Source organism: Rhagoletis zephyria, unplaced genomic scaffold (genome assembly GCF_001687245.7).
Source record: "Rhagoletis zephyria isolate East Lansing unplaced genomic scaffold, Rhagoletis_zephyria_1.1 Rzeph_scaffold_00820, whole genome shotgun sequence".
Lineage (NCBI taxonomy): Eukaryota > Metazoa > Arthropoda > Insecta > Diptera > Tephritidae > Rhagoletis > Rhagoletis zephyria.
In genome coordinates this window covers 164,741-186,908 of record NW_016157904.1, presented here as the reverse complement: position 1 = coordinate 186,908, position 22,168 = coordinate 164,741, and the positions used below count along the sequence as shown (strand labels likewise).

General features: G+C 35.4%; 1 protein-coding gene across 1 annotated transcript in view; it reads right to left on the bottom strand.

The window, feature by feature from the left end:
- Positions 1-1,414: 1,414 nt before the first annotated feature.
- The window catches only part of LOC108361703 (E3 ubiquitin-protein ligase hyd-like), a 113,584-nt gene continuing 92,830 nt past the window's right edge, over positions 1,415-22,168 (bottom strand). The window contains exon 5 of the mRNA XM_017614406.1: positions 1,415-1,778. Coding sequence (XP_017469895.1) covers positions 1,430-1,778 — 349 coding nt within the window. The 3' untranslated portion in view covers positions 1,415-1,429. The remainder of the gene's footprint in view (positions 1,779-22,168) is intronic.

Sequence of the window (22,168 nt, the reverse complement as noted above, 5' to 3'; positions counted from 1 at the left end):
GTTTCTGGACACACAACATTGCAAGTTGATAAAAGCGTTGTAAAAACTATTAAGTGGCTCATGCATCTAATCCTTGTCGAATCCATGTACTTACTTTAGCAATCCTTACTGGGATAGAAATGGATAAGACAAAGATTATAGACAAGAACCACTTAACAGCGGTAACAGTTTTTGTTTTTTGAATTTTGAATTGTGTCGTTATTGAACAGGACCATCGATATGTAAATACGACCACGAAAATATGTATTTGTGACAAGAACTATCCACATAAGATGAAAACTACTGCAGTTTCATTTTATAAAATTTTTGTTTATAGAAAAATCCATAAGCAAGACAGAAAATCCCGGCTACGTCCTCCCAAATACAAACTGGGACGCGACATCTAAGCAAGTTTTGCCTATTTTCTTTAGTTTATTCAATGTTCATTGTTTTTTTTATGAATATGTAGCTGATTACTTAAAAAACACCATATACTACATCCAGATTTCACACTTTGTGTAAAAATTATGAAAATTTGGAAAATTTCAGAAAATTTTTTAACTTTTTAATCAGCTAAAATGGCGCGGCTCAGTTTATATGTTTTTGGGTCACTGCATATTAGCTTAAAATAAAAATCATTGAAATCGGTTCCCTATCTGCACACTTTTCGGGTTAGAAAAAATTGTCTTTACATTTTATAAAAACAGTCCCGCATGAAAACTTTCTCCGAGTAGCCATTTCTAATAGATTTTGGATCACTAAATTTGTAAAAATAGAAACTTATATATTTGAATTTTAATAAAATAAGGCGAATAGCAAATGACAAAATCGGCTAAAAACGGTTATTTTTTTTTGCAAAACGGCTTATCGGCTGCCGGCTAAAACGAATTTTCTCCGGCTGTTTGCTATCGCAACCGGCTGAATCTAGCCGGAAAACGGTTAAAATGGCAAAACTGGCCAGGGTGTATGGGAATAGTCACGTATGCATCTCTCAAATGTTATGAAATGCGATTGGCTTAGAATGCAAGTGAAATCGTAGACTATTGTCATTACTTCCTGGCATTGTCGATTTAAGTGTTTTTCTAGAAGAGTTATACAAACCTACTAAATGTGTAGTGCATTACACATGTTTTAGATATACTAAGGTTTAGCTAAGAACTATGTAGGTGTAGGTTAAGAGTTTTTGTATAAATAAAGACGGCTACTCTGTAGCGTGGTGATTCTCTATTAGAAACTCGGTGGTTTCATTTCACAGCGGGCTGGTCATCCATGTTGCGTCAGGTATTGCCAAATGAAATTATGAGAAAATGAATTAACTTGTTAACAAAATATTCATTTTTATGCACTTTTATGCTATTTCGGTAAAATATGTGTTTTGTGTTTTAATATGCATTTGCATATGCGATAAGCATTTGCATATGCGATATGCATTTGCATATTTTAGTCTTCCCTAGTAATCACCCATATGCACAATATTTGGAAGGGGAAAAAATCGGATAAGTATGTAGGTATGTATATAGATATATCGAAAGCATGCCCAAAAATGTATTAATAAATGCATACCTCCGTTGTTATCCCAAACGTAATCATCTTTGTTTAACCAACGTCGCGGTCCATAATATTGGCGGTCCCTCCATCGACTGAATGCTTCGCGATCTACACTTACAGTAGATATTTGAGCGGACAAGCTATTATTCCCAGACATTACACCACCTGAACTAGTTGTTGTCCTGCCTTGATTGTCTGAATTGCTAGAGCTCGGCTGATTCCTTTCACTACGTATGCGATCAAAAAGCAAACTGTATTAAAGAAGAAACAAAGCAAATATATCATAAGAAATATGTACAAAATTAACATTATTATTTTACAATGGTAAAGTCTATCAAATCGTTGGCCGCTGTGGCTGAGTAGTTAGAGGTGCGTATGACCATTTCGTGGGACTTGGGTTCGACCCCTGATGCGAGCGAGATCTAAATTTAAAAAAAAGACAGCGGTCGCCAAGGGCAGGGTATATCTTGGTCTTGAAACAGCTTCTGACAAAAACCATTTGTACGGACCTTTTAAATAAACAGTCAACAAATAAATTGCTATTATTTCGTGTGTGTGAATGTAGTGTCCAAGGAGTTTTGGCATCTGATATTTTACCAGACATGGGCGTAGTGCACTAATGTTTGAGTGCACTATGCTTTTAACTACCACTACTATAACGATGGTTTTCTTATGAACAAACATTTTTAGTGGAAAAAATCAGTGTTCTCACTACCACTATTATTTTTAGTGGTAGTGCACACTCCCCTCCAAGCCTAGTGATATTGGAACTGACAAAATTTCCACTAAATTAATATTTATGGCTAAAAGACTATTTCCACTAAATCTTGCAAATAGTGGAAAAAATCCATGTTTGCAATAAATAATACTAATGATTGGTAGTAAGGAAAAACTGATATCGCACGTTTAATAATATAGAGGTGTAATTAAAATTTTACGTTCTTGGAGATTTCATAATACAATTAAAAAGCTTGATGAAGAGAATATGTTGAGCCTAACAGATGACGAAACTTCCCAAAAATGGCGAAGATAAATATGTGTCTTTCCATCTGTCTTTTGGTATACCAACTGTATGAATTGATCAAACTTTGATTGCGTTTCTCCACAAATTTGAACATTTGAAAAATTTCTTTGTTTGCTGGGTTGGAGCTGCTTCGGCCGATAGAGTTAAAAAAGCGAAAACGCGTTTCAACGCTTTCGCGTCTTCATCAGGGAGTCTTTATTCGAAAAATAAAAACAAATAAACAATAAACATGATAAGCAAGTAAAATTCGCTGATGCAAAAACAATAAACATAGTTAACGACAATTACTTTACACTAATTCTGACTTTGAACTCACATTTACATAAATATTATTGGCAAAAATTGTTTAACAAAACGATAAACGTTAGCACCATTTTTAGTATCTTTTCAACAATATTACCAAATTCGAATCCTATATTCTTATTTATATTTGTTATTGATTACAGCTGCATACACGTTGTTGGTGTTATCTACGTCCTCTTTAAAGTTGATCGCATTCTCAAGTCTTTGTTGTATACGTAGGCTTTCTAATGTCATTCTCCTTTTTACCCCTCTTTCGAAGTCCAAAATTCTCGTATTCCCGAAGTCCGCTAAGTGTTCGTGCTTCGTCAAGTGTTGTGCCAGTGCTGTTGTCATCTTTTTGTTTCTCTCATCCGCTTTATGTTGGCTTATTCTTGTACCCAATGATCTTTTTGTTGTGCCTACGTAGCATTTGTTACAGCTTTCAGTATCATTCCCCTTACATTCTATTTGATACACAACATTATGTTGTTGTTCCTTCAGAATTCTGTCTTTTGTTTTAGTGTACAGTTTGCTTATTGTGTTGTGCGGCCTGTGAGCATATGTAATATCTTCATTCTTTATTGTTGTCCTGAGCGCCTGGTTATTTCTTAGTCCTGGTACGTAAGTTACTCCAATGTACTTTTTATTGTTAGTTGTGTTGTTAGCCTGAAGATCTTTATTTTGATTTGTTTGTTTACTTTTGTTTATCGTCGTTGCTAATAAATTGTTAACTAGCGCATGCGGGTAGCCGTTTTTGTGCAGAATGCTTTTAATTTTATTTTTGTTCTCCTCCACGAACTCGTTGTTGCTTAGCATGTACACCTTTTTGATCAGGCTAGCAGCGGTGTTTATTTTCTGACTCCATGGGTGATTTGAATGGAAATTAATATATAATATTCTTATTTTTCGTCTAAAAATTGTTGTAAATATCAATTTTGAGTGAATAATCTTCAGCAGTTACTAAAATATAGCAGTTTTCGTATTTCCGAAAATTACCGTTATATGGGATGTGGGCGTGGTTTTTGTGCGATTTTTAAAATTTTCTTCCATTTAGTATGCTGTAGAAGAAATTGGTGCAGTGGTTACCAAGATATACACATGTAACAATAAGCGGGCGTGGCTACGCCCATTTTCCAAAAATCTATTATATTCTTATTTTTCGTCTGAAAGTTATTGTAAATATAAATTTTGAGGGAATTATCTTCAGTAGTTACTAAAATATCGCAGTTTTCGTATTTCTAGAAATTATCGTTATATGGGTAGTGGGCGTGGTTACAGTAAGATTTCGCCCATTTTCAATACCAACCTACCTTGGATAAATAGAAACATACATACTAAATTTCGTTGAGATATCTCAATTTTTGCTCGAGTTATCGTGTACACGGACGGACAGACGGACAGACGGACGGAGAGGCAGACATGGCTTAATCGATTTCTCTGTTCATTCTGAGCATTTATGTATACATTTGTCTATATCTATCTCGATTCGTTTTGGCTGTTACAAACAACCGTTATGTGAACAAAATTAATATACCCTTGTGCACAAGTGCGCTCGGGTATAAGCAGTAAGAAAGTCTAAGTTCGGGCGTAGCGGAACATTAAATAACCGGCGCAAGTATTAAATATATACTATGTTTTTCAACCTTCCGAAAACTAACGCTACGTGGTAAGCAGGGGTGGTTTTACCCCTATTTTAAACATCTTCGATAGAACGGTCAGTTAGATATAATGAGATAAATTTATATAGTGATATGTGGGCGGTATCACGCCCATTTTCAAAAATTCCAAGTAATGTTACTTCTTTTCAAGAGATTGTTGTTAGTATCAATTTTGACTAAATTAGCGTCCTTAAATTTCGAAATATCGAAGTTTCAAGAATTTTTGAAATTTACCGTATATAAAAAGTAGCCGTAATTTTAGTCCGATTTCAATCATTTTCAAAGTTTTGCTTTTTTGTGGCAAGCACAATAACTATAACCAGTTTGGTACAATTGGTTGAACGGTGCCACGGCCATTTTCCAAAATTTTATCATAAACGTATTTCTTGGAAAAGAATTATTGCCAGTATCTATTTTGAATAAATTAGCTTTAGTATTTCCTGATTTATCGAAGATTTCGTATTTATCTAAATTACCGTTATATGGGATGTGGGCGTGGTTATTGTCCGATTTTTAAAAATTTTCAGCCATTTGGTATGATGTACCCAGGCTAACAACTGTGCCAAACTTGGGAGAAATTGGTGGAGTGGTTACCAAGGTATACACATGTAATCATAAGTGGGCGTGCCTGCGCCCATTTTCCAAAAATTTTTAATATTCTTATTTTTCGTCGACAAATTATCGTAAATATAAATTTTGAGTGAATAATCTTCAGCAGTTACTAAAATATCGCAATTTTCGTATTTCTGAAAACTACCGCTATATGCGAGGTAGGCGTGGCTTTTGTCCGATTTTGCCCATTTTCAATACCATCCGTCATAAGTCGGAAAGAAGTACACGCACTAAATTTCGTTAAAATATCTCAATTTTTACCTGAGTTATCGTCTGCACAGCCGGACGGACAAAGAGACAGTCACCGCTTAGTCGATTTCTCTTTTCATTCTGATCATTTATGTATACATTTGTCTATATCTCTCGAACCGTTTTGCCTGTTACAAACAACCGTTATGTGAACAAAGTTATAATACCATTAGGCACAAGTGCGCTCGGGTAGTTTAAAAAAAAATTAAAGGACAAAATCATAAATGCAATTATGCGACAGAAAAATGTATTGTTTTTATTATTTTTAACTAATTTTTAAGCCGCTATCTAAATCCCTAAAATTATTTTAAAAATAAGGTGCATTGAACAAAAAAATTAAACGAAAAAATCAAAAATGCTTTGAATTCTCAAAACGTGGCAAACCACAAATTATGCAACTAAAGAGATACTTATTTTTAACCAATTGTTATACCGCTTACCAAGTCCCAATTTTTTTTTTTAAATAGAGCGGTTTAAACAAAAAAAATTTTACGACAAAATCAAAAACAGTTTTCATGCACAAACCAAGCCAAACGGCAATTATGCAACAACAAATTTATTGTTTTTATTATCTTTAACCAATTTTTAAACCGCTTTCCAAGTCCCTTAAATTATTTTAAGAATAAGGTAGTTTAAACAAAAAATAATAATAAACGACAAAAAAAATGCTCTCAGTTCGCAAAATAAGCCAAGCGGCAAATTATGCAACAAAAAACTTAATTGTTTTATTATTTTTAACCAATTTTTAAACCGATTTCCAAGTCCCTATATTTTTTTAAATAAGGCTGTTTAAACAAAAAAAAAAAAATTTAACGACAAAATCAAAAACCGTTTTAATGCACAAACCTAGTCTAACGGCAAACTATGCAACAAAAAAAATTTATTGTTTTTATTACTTTTAACCAATTTTTAAACCGCTTTCCAAGTCCCTAATTTTTTTTTAATAAGGCTGTTTAAACAAAAGAAATTAAACGACAAAATCAAAAACAGTTTAATGCACAAAACAAGCCAAACGGCAAATTATGCAACAAAAAAATTAATTGCTTTTATTATTTTTAACCAATTTTTAAACCGCTTTCCTAAATTCCTAAATTTTTATACCTGAGCGATCTTGTGCACAAGAGTATGTATTATAACTTTGTTCACATAACGGTTGTTTGTAACAGGCAAAACGAATCGAGATAGATATAGACAAATGTATACATACATAAATGATCAGGATGAAAAGAGAAATGGATTAAGCGGTGACTGTCTGTCCATCTGTCCGTCCGTCCGTCTTTGCACACGATAACTCGGGTAAAAATTTAGTTCTCATAACAAAATTTGGTACGTGTATTTCTTTCGGGTGTATGGCGAAATTTAAAGCAAAACTTTGAAAACGATTGAAATCATACTAAAATTACGGTAATTTTTCATATAACGGCAAATTTCAGAAATTCTTCGATATTTCGAAATTTAAGGGCGCTAATTTACTCAAAATTGATACTAATAACAATCTCTCGAAAAGAAGTAACATTATTTGGAATTTTAGAAAATGGGCGTGATACCGCCCACATGTGACTATAATAAATTTATCTCATTATGTCTAACTGACCGTTCTATCGAAGATGTTTAAAATAGGGGTAAAACCACCCCTGCTTACCATGTAGCGGTAGTTTTCGGAAAGGTGAAAAACTTATATTTCATACTTGCGCCGGGTATTTAATGTTCGGCTCCGCCCGACTTACTTAGACTTTCTTACTTGTTTTTACATAAGGCTGTCCAAAAAAACAAAAAATAAACGACATAAAAATATAATAAAAAAATTAATTTTTTTGTTGCATAATTTGTCGTTTGGCTTGTTTTGTGCATTAAAACTGTTTTTGATGTTGGTTAAATTTTTTGTTGTTTAAACAGCCTTATAAAAAGAAAAATTTTGGGACTAGGAAAGGGGTTTAAAAATTGGTTAAAAATAATAAAAACAATTAATTTTTTTGTTGCATAATTTGCCGTTTTTCATGTCTTGTCACAAAAACTGTTTTTGATTTTGTCGTTTAATTTGGTTTTTTTGCTTAAACCGCCTTATTTAAAAAAAAAAATTAGGGACTTGGAAAGGGGTTTAAAAATTGGTTAAAAATAATAAAAACAATTAATTTTTTTGTTGCATAATTTGCCGTTTTTCATGTCTTGTCACAAAAACTGTTTTTGATTTTGTCGTTTAATTTGGTTTTTTTGCTTAAACCGCCTTATTTAAAAAAAAAAATTAGGGACTTGGAAAGCGGTTTAAAAATTCGTTAAAAATAATAAATATAATATTTTTTTTTTGTTGCATAATTTGCCATTTGCCTCATTTTGTGAATCGAAAGTATTTTTGCTTTTATCACATAATTTTTTTTGTTTAAACTACCTTATTGTTAAAATAATTTTAGGGACTTGGAAAGCGATTTAAAAATTGTTTAAAAATAATAAAAACAATTAATTTTTTTGTTGCATAATTTGCCGTTTGGCTTGGTTTGTGCACTAAAATTGCTTTCGATTTTGTCGTTAATTTTTTTTTGTTTATACCGCCTTATTTAAAAAAAATTTGGGCCTCGGAAAGCGGGTTAAAAATTGGTTAAAAATAATAAAAATAATTATTTTTTTAGTTGCATAATTTGCCGTTTACCTCGGTTTGTGAATTAAAAGCATTTTTGATTTTTTCGTTTAATTTTTTTGTTTAAACTACCTTATTTTTAAAATATTTTTAAGGACTTGGAAAGCGGCTTAAGAATTTGTTAAAAAAAATAAAAACAATACACTTTTCAGCTGCATAATTGCATTTTTGATTTTTTCGCTTAATTTTTTTTTGTTTAAACTACCTTATTTTTAAAATAATTTTTGCGACTTGGAAAGCGGTTTATTAATTAATTAAAAATAATAAAAGCAATAATTTTCTATGTGGCTCGTTTAAAAACTGTTTTTGATTTTTCGTTCTTTTTTGATTGGAAAAAAATTATTATTTTTATTCAAAGGGACTAAGAAATGCTCCAGTTATTATTTACTCAAGTAATAGGTAATTACCAGGGAACGGATTTTTAGGACCTAAAAACGTATAAAAAAGGCAAAATAAAGTAACGAAATAGGCTGGAAAAGGCAAAATAAAATAGCGAAAAAGGCAGGAAAAGGCACTAGGTATTGCAAAAAAGGCAAAAAAGGCAAAACAAAATAGCGAAAAGGCAGGAAAAGGCAAAAATAAGGTATTGCAAAAAAAGCAAAATAAGGCACTAAAAAAAGACAGAAAATACGAAGAACAATCAAAAAATATATTAAATATTAGAAATGCTTATATTACAAGTAAAAAGAGAAAAAACTAGAACTAGTTCATTATATGAAAAATTTGTACTTTGAATCTTTGACTATTTTATCCTTTCGAGTTTCTAACTCATAAAACTTTAATCTGTATAGTTGTAGTAACATTGAACCACAAGATGCATTTTGAAGTTTTCTGGCAGCATTTTCATTCGATTTTCGCGAAGAAAAGCCTTGAATGTACTAGATGTGCGCTCGACGTAAGTTGATACAAGTGGAGCCCAATTTAAATATGGAACGTTTGAAATGTTCATATTATCAGAAATAAGGGCGCTTTCCTCGCCCTTTACAATTTTATCCACACCCCTTATTGTCTTCAAGCCTACTTTAGCTGAGAAAACGGAATTTTTTCAACAACAATTTGGCAAGAGGTCCCTGTGCTTCTATAAGCCGCATGGGCATGTGAATATTTTTTAATCTTAAAAAAAAAATTGTAAATGCTATGATCACTTTTTTAAAGGTAGAAAGGGTAAAAAAGGCAAATATCTTAAAAAAGGCAAAAAAAGGCAACTTCAAATGTGTATATATACGGAATCAGGGAAAGCTAAATCGTGGACATTCTTAATCGAATATACTCTATCTCCTTACCAGAAAAAAAGGCAATTTCCATAAAATCCGTTCCCTGGTAATTACTATTTGGGGCAAAGATTATGCTGATGGAGAAAGGGTGATACAAATTATATAGTAATTTTCTATGAATCTTGAACTCTTTGCTGAATTTGATAAGGAGGCTTCTTAATTTTTTGAATTTTAGCCATGGTGATTATTGTTTGTTTAAATTTCAAAGCGGTACATAAAGCAACTGGTGTTGCTTTTCTATTTTAATATTATTATTTTCTTCTAAAAATTATTGAACATTGAAAAAAAATGCCAAACAATTTTTATTTTTTTTTTCAAAAGTAAACTAGCTCATCTTGGAACGTCAAAATAACGGCAAATTTGGATACAAAGTGTAGTCTTTTATCTTTGAGTTTGAGAGGTGCTTCGCTAACTTTATATAAAGTAAGCAAAACACCTTAAATATAACTCTGAGCTATTTATCATCTAAATGGCTAAAAAACCAATAACTCAAATTCTTTCTATAAAAGTTTTTCTTGGAAATTTCGACAATATCTATGTGAGTGGAAAAACAATATTTGTTGCATCCGAAAGTACAGCTGTTTCTTTTTATTGCATCAGTTCGTATTTCGTTCCGCATACGTTAGCTGCTTAAGAGCGAAATACACAACACAAGCGGCTTGACAAACCAAGCGAAATATCCCTTTGTTTCAATCCATTTGTGTTGTCTATGGGGGTGTTTGAAGGTTTGACAAACCGCTTGAGGGAAATTTGAGCAAAAATCAAAATTTTTTGATTTTCTGGCCGCCATGTTGACGTTTGATCAAACCGCTTGCGATGTGGATGGTAAAATCGCCTCATTTGTTGCTGAATTTTCACCAAGTGAGGACGTAAGGGAGAAAAATGGAAGAAAACCAACATTTTTAACATTGTGAACCGGAGGAAAACTAAAATTCTGTGCTTGAATGACTCATGTTTGCATGGTGTATGGCGAAATGGGAAAAGTAGGTTTGACAAGCCGCTTGTGTGGTGTATTTCGCTCTTTAGTTGCTGTTCTATTCGAACAGCTGTATATGGGTATTGGTTGCAATGTATGCTCATTTCGCTCAAAGTCAAATTTTAAAAGAGCGGCGTATGAGAGATATCTGCCCCTTTTTCTTCGATAACTTAACTTGCTGAATGCAGTTTTGCCAGATTATTGTGGTGGTAAATTTAATATATGAAAAAAAAAATAAAAGAAAAAGTCGAAGTTCTGCCATTTTCTTTTGGATATGCAAAATCATGTATTCATCGCGAAATATGCCGAAATCTGCTCTAACAAATTAGGCTTATTCTCTTCGTCTTGAATTAAAACGTCAATATATGTGAAATTATGGCAAACGATATCTTCGAACCACCCTCCTGCCGCTATAACGAATAGCTTTGAGCAGTCTTTGCGAACCACCCTCATACAGAAATATGTATGCACGTACATATGTACTCACAACCTTTGCTGAGAGTTACTGCTTGTGGATTCTTCTTTCTAGATATGTACATACATACGTATATATAATGCATGTATGTGCAGTTTGGCAAAATAACGCGTGATTCTATTTGAATTATCGCTACCCATTTACTGCTTAGAGTACGTACATGCATTGTACATATATACGTATATGGTATTTGTTCGCCTAGGTAGAGCAGATCTGCTTACGGCTTAATAAATTTACTTGCGAACGTGAATTGAAGTCAACCGGACGTTTTATTCTTGTACATAAAATCTGGTGCCTCCTGTGAGGAATTTCACATTTTTTTCATGTCATCTTTAAATATTCGAACATATGCTCGAGCATCAATCGCGCGGGTTCTTGGTACGGTGCAGGCGGCAAATTTTTCACCTGACTTGGTGGAAGTGGACTACACTAGTCAAATGCCGCAGCAATATTGGGACCGTTTTGTGGAACACCACTATAACCTCGTTGCCGCATCATTACCTACTGAGGTAGAAGTGCATGATGAGCTGTTCGCAGAGACTGAGGAGATGTTCACAAAGGCTTGTCTTCGCCTGCGCCGAATGCGTTCTCATCTGAGATCCGAGCGAGTTCCAGAAGTAGCTTCTACCCATCATCGCACATGCGGTTTGAGGTTAGAACCCATTTCCATACCATAATTTGATGGCCAACTTTCGAGTTGGCTGGTGTTTAAGGACATGTACGGGAACCTTGTGCATGACTGTAGTGGCCTCGATCCGACATACAAACTCGGTAAGTTGCGACAATACGTAAAGGCTGAAAAGGTTTCCATGATCGGTGGACTGCATACTGGTGGTTATGCAGAGGTATGGTCAGAACTTAAACGCCGTTATGATAACCCTACGTTATTGTCGCAAGTTCACGTACAGCGCATATTGGACTTGCCTAACAATCCAGCTGACACATCAAAGGTCTTGCGCGATATTATTGAATGTGTGCGCAATAGTTACCGAGCTCTTTCCGTCATGAAATTACCAGTCCATCAGTGGGACGCTATCGTGGTTCCGGTTCTGTTACCGAAACTGCCAGATGTTGCTTTAACTGCTTGTAATTAGGGCACGGATCTACTGACTGCTTCTCAGGCCTATGCACCATGTGTCAACGTAAGCTACTTTGCCGCGAAGGAGATAAGGGGACTACGAATACTAGTGGTATTACTTCACCTGCAGAAGGACCAACAAGCCCTCCAGCAAAGTGACAGCTCCCGCTAAAACACCCCCTCAATCATTGCCTCGGGGTCAATGAATAACCGACAAGGTTCAGTCATTCCTCATCCATGGGGATGGCGTCGGCTTACCGATTACCATGAGAATCAACATTACTGCCGGGCGCTGTGTGATATGGGATCTCAGGTTAGTCTTTTAACTGAGTCATTGTTTAATAAGCTGAATTTACGTAGGCGACGCTGCGAGGTGCTGGTGGAGGGCATTGGAAGAGCTCCGTCAGCTAACACAAAGGGCATAGCTACCATAAGGTTGCATTTTACGGTCAACGCAGACCTGGAGATCAACTTAGATGTATACATCTTGCGTACAATTACGTCTACCAAGCTGGTAACGTCAATTGATACCACTTCTTGGAACCATATAAATGGGTTACGAATTGCCGATCCCACATTTGGAACACCTGGACGTATAGATCTGCTTCTAGGTGATGATACTTGTAGCGCAATTATCCAGGACGGGGTAGTTGCGGCTAATGCAAACCAACCGTGTAACCAAACTGCAGATTCGCCTCGGTTGGATCGTGTTCGGTCAGACAACGACCAATTATCAGGACACAACAGCGCATGCATATACATCTAAAAAATTCGATGAACAACGGCTAATGTTTTGCTGCAGAAATTTTGGGAGGAGGAAGAAGCATGCTCAGAGATATGAAACCCTTCAGAGGAGGAGTGTGAACCCATCTTCATGAACACTATCACGCGGTGGCCAGACGGGCGATATAGTATTCAGATTCCATTTCGTCGTGACGCCCTGGCACTTGGGAATTCTCGCAGGGCAGCGCTCCGCCAATTTCTTCAGTTGGAACGCAAGTTGGCAAGCAATCAGCACCTCCGTGAGAAATATGTGCAATTTATGCGAGAATACGAGGCACTGGGTCACATGCAATTGATTGGGGATTCTGATATTCATCCCACACCATGCTGCGCTGACGAAGTTTGGGGTAGTGTTCAACGCCTCGGCCTAATCGAGGAACGGGGTATAGCTGAACGATACACGATTTTCCGGTCCTCAACTCACGACAACCTTGTTGACATTCTACACCGGTTCCATCGATACGCTGTAGCGATTACGGGTGACATCAAGAAGATGTTTCGACAAGTTGAAGTAGACCCCAGACATCGCATTTGAGGGAGTCTCCGGACGATCCCCTTCGCACCTATCAGCTGAGCACCATTACTTATGGAATGGATTGCAGCCCATATAATGCTGTTCGTGCGTTACAACAGTGCGCGATCGACAACCACGGAATAATTACTAACGCTTGCTGGGAAGCTGCGGCACGAAATAGTATCGCCCACAATTTCTACGTAGATATCTACTTGGATAGCGTAGATGATCAAACGAAGCAGTGACTCGTTGTCGCGATGTGTATGATATTCTGATGAAAGGCAAATTCGAGGTATGTAAGTGGAACTCCAACAGCGCGGAAGTCTTGAAGGCTCTTAATGGCTTCGCTGTGTCTGCTTCAGAAATGGATTTGGGTGAGTGTCATACTATGGTCTTAGGACTACAGTGGGACCCAATACGTGACGAACTGTTCTATAAGGTGCGAGTAGATCAAGACCAATTAACGCTTACTAAACGTTCCCAGCTGAGCGAAGTCGCGCGGTTATACGACCCGATTTGAATGTTGGCTCCAATTGTGGTATCCGCGAAAATATTCATACAAGAACTGTGAAAGGCCAATATATGTTGGGACATGCCACTGCCAGCTGACTTGAAGGAACGGTGGATTATATTTCGAAATGGGCTAGTCGTCGTAGGTCGAATTCGCATACCCCGCTGGCTTGGCATGCACCGTATTGGCACTGTGACGCTACAGGAATTTTGCGACGCGAGCAGTAAAGCCTACGCTGCTGTGATTTACGTGAGAAGTGAAACCTTGTGCGGAGAGGTCCGGCAATACGGACCAGCTAAAACTAAGGTCGCACCTGTTAAACATGTTACCATACCCCGATTAGAGCTGAGGGCAGCTCACCTCCGGGTGGCTACTTTAGAAAATGTTTGTAAAATTCTACATCTCGAGAATGTACAATATACCCTTTGTAGTGACGCGGCTATCGTCCTTCACTGGATATGCAAACCGCCATCAAGACTAGAGCCATTCGTTGCAAATCGTGTGGCGTTCATTCAGGAAAACTCCAAGGTGATCTGCTGGAATCATATACGCTCAGAATCCAATCCTGCATATTGTGCAAGCCGAGGAGTGGCTCAAGCCGCTCTGGAGGGGCATGCACTATGGTGGTCTGGGTCGTCATGTATTCGTCAGACACCTACCTTCGTAACAGAGATGCCCGAGCTGACAACAGCAGAAGAACAAGTGGTCCTGAATGAAGGTCGCGGGCCTCAAATTCTACTTGGAGTGGGTTCGAAAACGCCATTTATAATGACTATCAACGAATAACCCTAGTGGAAAGGTGCAGCCGAATGACTCGACTATTGAACATCACGGTGCGCATTCGCAGAATACGGCCAATCTGCCAGGGCCATCGAAATGATGTGTTGACTGCAGACGAACTACGTTGGGCCCTTCGCGTGCATATAAAACAGTCCCAAGGTAACGTATTCCTTACCGAAATTAATTCTCTCGAATTAAAACGAAAACGAAAAAATAGCGAAAATTGGCAATAATAAACGGGTTTTTTGAAGTTTTCTCAAAATCTAGGAGGTATATTGGCCAAACTGACTTCAAATTCGGATTCTGCAGGTCGAAATACATAACCATAGGTAGGTCCGGTCAAATGCACATCACATTAATTTTTTTTTGTGTGCCGGTGTTATGTATTGATGTTGGGTTGCCGATGAACAACGCCACTGAAATGAAAATGTACATATATTATGAATAGCAACTAGTTAAGTTATATATATAGTAATACAATTTTAAAGGGCCAGCAACTAAAACTTTAGTGTAAATAAGCTGAACAAACAGCTATAAAAAGAAATAAAATATCTCATTCAAAATTACCGCAGCGACCACAAAAATGCAGTTGCCAATATAGCAACTCAGTTGCCAGCTTGCAGTTTCCATCTGTAAAACCATTTCAGCCAGTGGCCACCCAACTGAAGTTCGGTTGCCATATGGCTAAGTCGGCTCAGCTCGATGTTCTGGTCACATACGTACACATTTTCATGAGTCTATCTCTTTTTATTCTGGTAATTACAAATATCAGACTAAAGTTATAATACCATTTCATGCTCCTGAAAGGTATAGTTTTCAGATTTCCAATCGGTGAAGTAGGTAACAAAATATAAATTTAAACATTTTCTTAACTTCTTCCCAGCGTATCTATTAAAGTGCAGCAAATTCAACATTAAAAAAAATGTAATTTTTGAAAATTTCATGCATTGCTATGCCATGTCATTCCATCTCAAACATACTGTTATAGCGTGTCATTGCTTCTTAGCTCAGCTGTTGTCTTTCTGTAACATATTTTTAATACTGCTTTGTATGAAAATGTATATAGATTTTTAATTAAGTAGATAATTGTTTAGTAACAAAATAAAAAAAATAATTGCAAAATTCGGAAAATCTCTTCCCGAATATACAATGTAAATAATAATGCTGAATATGTCGCATGTGTTCCTTTTGTTGACATGCATAAATTTGATGCATGATTTGATTTGAAGTTATTCGGCAGTGTCTTGATATATCATTTTCAAACATGTATAAGCGACATGATACAAACTGGCACTTGCATGATGTGTTACATGTCTCTATGTTTTGTAGTTCACACCTTTAGTATCTATATATAATTGCTCAGTCATACGACTAAGTTAGGCGGATCTGTAGCAGCCACAGAATTGAGCTATATATCAAACTAAAGTGCAAGCTGCAGTTGCAGTTGACCGTGTTTGTCAAAAAAGTAAAAATCGACAGAAAAGTCGATAGTGAGTAATATAATCTATTGGAAAATATTGACCATATTTCCGTGGAACTGAGATTCGGAAAAGTTATTCGGTATTATTCACAGTTTTGAAATATATTTCACGAAAGCAAAAAATAAAAATAGCTGAGATCCTTTTCTTTTTTAAACGGATAGGATATCACTGACCATTAAAAAGGACTCTGAATGACCGCGAACGTCAAAGATTTACACATGTTTTATGTGATTTTTAAAATGAACGATCCAAAATTGGCCGGTACCCATGTTAAAATTTTTTTAGAACCAGTGGTTGAATTTTTGTACTAAAAGGGTTAACCCAAAACACAAAATTGACTTTTTATTTTGTTGTTTTAAATAAATCTGCTTATAAATAGTTTTTATTAATAAAACTATGTTAACTATTAGCTAAACTCACAACTTCAATATTCTTTAAAAAATAAGGCAGGATTAAGTATATTTTAGCTCACAGGTTATCTTTTAAGTACATAAGCCTCTAAGACTTAAGGCTTTACGTTACTCCAAAATAAATTAGGCTTCTAGTGTCAAGAAAGCTTTAGCTTTAAAGTGTGATATTAAATGCCTTTCACCATAAATGGCGCCAATTTTCAATGATTATTGCGTTTCAGATTACGACTAATAACAGATATTGTGAAAGGCCCACTGCACGAAGCTTAGAGTAAAGCAATGTCTTTTAAGAACTTAAAAATTATCCTGAGTTATCAGGTGTCTACTGTGGCGGATACAGGGGAGGGGCAATGGGGGCGACCTCATCCCCCAGGGCTGGAGAAAAATTTCGGTTACAATATATTACCTCGAACGAGAAATTTGAAAAGAAATTAAAAAAAAAAATACTTTTTTTTTAATCTTCAATCAAAATAACTTTTAGGCTTGCACAAGATTATTTATAGAATAAGAAAGCATGTAAATCTCTTAAATTAAAAACTACAATGGGTATGCAAATACTATGAATTTATAGACCTTGTCATAACTTTACGGCATTTACATTTTGATAAGATTTGACCATTTGTCTTAATCAATTATATAAATAGGCAATCATGTACCCTTTACACCCCTTTTGCGGNTTTCATTATTTGTTTAGAAAAATATAGTATAATCTTTAACAAAAACCATATAAATCCAAGCTTGAATCTCTGTGCAACGTTTTAAAAAATCAACAAACTTTCGTAAAAATTTCGAACTTTTTAATTCGATTTTTAAGAAATATTTTGAGTAAGCAGTTTTTTAGCCCATTCAATTATAATGCAAGTTTAAAGTAACTGATTTTTGGCATTTTTTTTGTTGACCTTGTTAGCCATTTTATTCCATACAAAACATTTTCGATGATATGATTATATGGAGAAAATAAGCAACACCTTCGACGAAAAAAATTCCCAAAAATCAATGGTACTTCAAAATGTTTCTGAAAAATCGAATTAAAAAGCTCAACATTTTAAAAAGTGTGTTGATTTCTTTTTTAATTTTGCACAAAGATTAAAACTTGACACGTAAAGTTAAAAGGGACCTACGCTCAGACAAAAAGATTTCGAGAAAAACGACTTTGAAGTTTACCAAGTTGATTTTGATGCTTCTGAAGGTTTTATTGGATTGAAACTCGTAACTCGGGTGGTTTTCGGGGTCGCTGATTACGAATTCGATGTTAGTTTTCCGAAATTCAAAATGGTGGATCCAATATGGCGGATGACTTTTTTAAAAATTGATCGGAATCGCTTGAAACTCGTTACTCGGAGGTTTTTGGTGTCGCTGATTACGAATTCGATGTTAGTTTTCCGAAATTCAAAATGGTGGATCCAATATGGCGGATGACTTTTTTAAAAATTGATCGGAATCGCTTGAAACTCGTTACTCGGAGGTTTTTGGTGTCGCTGATTATGAATCCGATGCTCGTTTTTAAAAATTCAAAATGGCGGAAAAAATTTAAAATTTGTTCGGATTAATGTAAAACCCAAAAATGTCGTTGACACCGAAAACGAGGTCACTGATTACGAATCCGATGTTCGTTTTCCAAAATTCAAAATGGAGTTTCCAATATGGATAGAGTATATTGTACGAGAATATTCGTATGTTGTACGAATTTAAAAAATATGTTTCTGCATTAGTACTTTATACGAAAGTATTAACTAAATTGTACGAATACAGAATTGTAGATTTCGTAAATTTAAAACCATACGTAAATATTACGAATGCCTTCCTACAATATACAAAATTATTCGTACAGAGATTTGTTCAGTGCTTTACGAATGTGTTTCGTAAAATAAAGGCAAGATTTCGTAAATTGTACTGAAAAAATGCCTTACGGAAGTCCCTTTGCTATATTTACGTATGGTTCGTAAAATCTTGTTTCGTTGTGAAAAATGGGTTCGTATTATGAACGAAAGCTTCGTACATTGTACAAAAACCAACACTACGAAAGATTTTCGTATCACTTTTACAACATTTTATGTTCAGTGCGACAAGTCCATTCCAATCGCCCCTCCACAAATAATATCCTGTATCTGCCACTGCGTGTCTAGCAATACAAGATTAATTGTTGTCTTTCACGAAGTTCTTTAAATAAATTTTGAGCTAAGTACTCACCCGTATTTCGGGGGTTGCTACTAGTTTTCATAAATTGTTGGTTTATTTTTCCTATAAAATTTACCTTTAGGTTTATGCATTTTAAGCATACATCGAAAATTTGTTTTAGAGAATCAATGTGAAATAATTGTGGAAACGATTAACCGGTTTGCTGAGCAACCGAGACGTCTGCTTTTTAAATAATTTTTGTAAAACAAATCGGCAAGTACTTATCGTCCCCCGCATGCCAGAAACATGAATGCGTAAAGGTGAAAATTTTGGGATTTTTTTATATGTCGACCACCCCCTTCCCCTAAATTCGATCCTGGCGACGCCCATACTTTGGACTACGTTAACCGATTTCTATAATTCTTTTTTAAAGAAAAGGTGTTACCTCACAGGTGGTGCCATACTAATTTGGTTTAAACCGATCATTTGATCATGAAGAAGTTAACGATAATCTTAAATTTTTATATGAGAATTGAAGTCGGTTTTTTTGTTACTTGTTTTAAATCATATTTACATTTATAGTCTCGTTCAATTGCAAAGGAAAATTTAGTTGATGCTCTGTTATCTTCTTCTTCTTTTTTGGCGCTGTAACCGCCTAAGCGATTTTGGCCGAGTTCAGCAAAGCACGCCAGTCGTTTCTTTTATGTGCCAACTGACGCCAATTGGAAACGCCAAGTGAAGCCAAGTCCTTCTCCACTTGTTCTTTCCATCGTAGTGGGGGCCTCCCTCTTCCTCTGCTACCACCAGCGGGTTCCGAGTTGAATACTTTCAGAGCTGGAGCGTCGGTGTCCATTCGAATGACATGGCCAAGCCAGCGGAGCCGCTGTATTTTAATTCGCTCCACTATGTCCATGTNGCTCTGTTATAATACATACAAAAACGAAATTGCATAAACCATAATAAATAGAGATCATGGAAAAATCTTCACTGAAGGAACGTACTATTTATACACCTAACGTATTTTGTGATATATGTCATATGCGTTTTAACGTATGTATATAAAATAGGGTGGTCAAAAAATCCATGAGAAAAAGTGAAGTCGGAATTTTTATGCTCTCGCCTCCAAAGCTTTTTCTATACCGAAAAAAATATACCCTTACTTTTTTATTTTGAAATGAAAAAGTGTTTAGAGGTCGCTCAAAGCGCTTAAAGTTTTCCATGTATTTTATATGGGAAAAAAACAACTTTTCGTAGAAATAGTATAGAATTTTTAACAATGAATATTTTCCGATCGGAAAACTCTGCTTCTCTGCAGGAGCTTCGCTACAATAATATCCGATTGTTTATTTAACCATTTTTTGATAGTAACTATAATTTATAGGTCAGAAAATAACACCAAAAAATGCAATGGGGGCACCAATAAAAAATCGTTAGTTTTAAAAAATGGTTAAATAAACAATTATTATTGGAAGCCTCTTGAAGAGAACCAGAGTTTTCCGATCGAAAATATTGATTTTCGAGAATTCTATACCGTTTCTACGGAAAGTTATTTTTCCCCCATATAAAATACATGGAAAATTTTAAGCGCTTTGAGCGACCTCTAAATATTTTTTTGATTTCAAAATAAAAAATAGGGGTATAATTTTTTCGACATAGAACAATCCTAGGGGTTAGAGCATCAAAATTCCGACTTCACTCTTTTTGGACCACCCTAATATACAAACAAACAAAACAATAACTGTTTCAAAATATTAAAATATGATTGACTTACAATAAAGATAACAACCATTAGAGATCAAAGAAAAAGTTCAGTTCAATTCAGGATTGTATTTGGACTTCTTAACGTAAGTCGAAGCAGACAAAACAAGAACTATTCAAACACATTTTTACGTAACGAACTCATATTACATGTTATAGGGTCTCTTTTCGTGTATACCATTCGCATTTCTCACTAGTTTTAACTTTGCTTAAAAGTTCGTGTTAATTTTTTACATAATGGTAAAATTCAGTGCACGTTATTTTAAAGTTGAACTTACACTGAACGATATTTTCCACAGTGCCAATGGTAAGCGAGTTTCTCTTAAAACAAAACCGACTTCAATTCTCATATAATATTTAGGAGTACCGTTAATTTTTGCATGATCCAATTGTCGGATCTAAACCTAAGATTAGTATGGGACCACCTCTGAGACACTACCTTTCCGATGCAAAAAGAATTTTCGAAATCGGTTGACGTGGTCCAAAATTATGCGGTAACATACATAACACACAAAAAAATATTCCGACGAATGGATAACCTCCTCCTTTTTTTGAAGTCAGTTAAAAATAAACTCCATTTTTCTAACAGTCTAACCTAATATTCACGCACGCCGCCAATTTATTGTCAAAAATTTCTCATGCACATGCAACTTGTATGAGATCAACCGAAATTGAACGGCGTGCGTATGAAGCTAACTCAATTTCCAATTTTTGTTCTGCGTGACATTTTGATTTGACGTTTCGCTCAATGAAATCAAATGCAAACGCATGCAAGTCAATTTCGGGTGACGCAAAAAAACAAATTCGACGGCATGCGTACCAAAACGCAAGCCGCGAATATTAGGTTAGCCTGTAAGAGCGGCGTTTCTTTCCACTTTAATGTACATTTTTCAATAAACGATTTTAAATAAGTTACTTCCTCATAACATTCATCGGATATAATTACAATTTTTCCCCTTAAATAATTGATGGATTCTTTTTTACCAACTTCGATTATCGATTTTCCTGCCCATAAATCACCGAAATTATGCACTGTGCGACGGTTGCTACAAAGTGTATTGTCTTTATAATTGTCCGGACGCCTACTTTTCAGAAAAACTTGACAATTTAATTAAATGAAATTGTCTTATGTCAATGCACCGTTAACATGAGTTTTATTTTCGGCCAAAATTGTTCACTTTTCACTTTCGAATCTGATAGGCTAAAAAGTTTTCGCTAACCATTTAAAATTATAAAGAGCAAATTATATGTTGTTGTCCCAAGCATTAAACGGGGACATTTTGGTTGTAAACCAGGACACGGGGACAAAGGGTCCGAAACAGGGACATGTCCCTGGAAACAGGGACGTATGGCAGCCCTATACTAGCCTTAACGCGGAGAAAAGTTTCATGTCAGGCAGGGTTATATTGGGCCCATTTCGCTTATTTTTATTTTAAAATAATATATTTTTTCTAAAGAAGGCCGTAGCGGGGATTTTCCTCATAAAAAGTTTGTTATGAAAATCTTAAATTTAAGTGTGAAATTTTATTCGCAAACTTAGAATTTCACGAATTGTTTCATTGTTTGCTTAGCACGCGTTTGTGTTTCGATACAGTGCCAACAAATACTTAGAATAAATATTACAGGTATTGTCTTCCCAGATAACGCATATTCAATTCTGCCTTAATTACAAAACATCATTGTTGCCCACGCTGAAAAGTTTGAGGTAAGGGAAAAATTGATGTTTTCAAGCACTATGTACACTGGGAATGTTAATCCCGGCCTTTTTAGGTCTCGAAAATCCCGGTATTCTTGGAAAAAAATTCAGACATTTTCGGGATTTGTAATTTGCACTGATGGCAATAATAGAAAGCTCCTTTTCTTGACCAGTATTGGCTATATTTCTTTTTTTTATTTCACAATTAATATTTTTATACCCGAGCGCACTTGTGCACAAGGGTATATTAATTTTGTTCACATAACGGTTGTTTGTAACAGCCAAAACGAATCGAGATAGATATAGACAAATGTATACATAAATGATCAG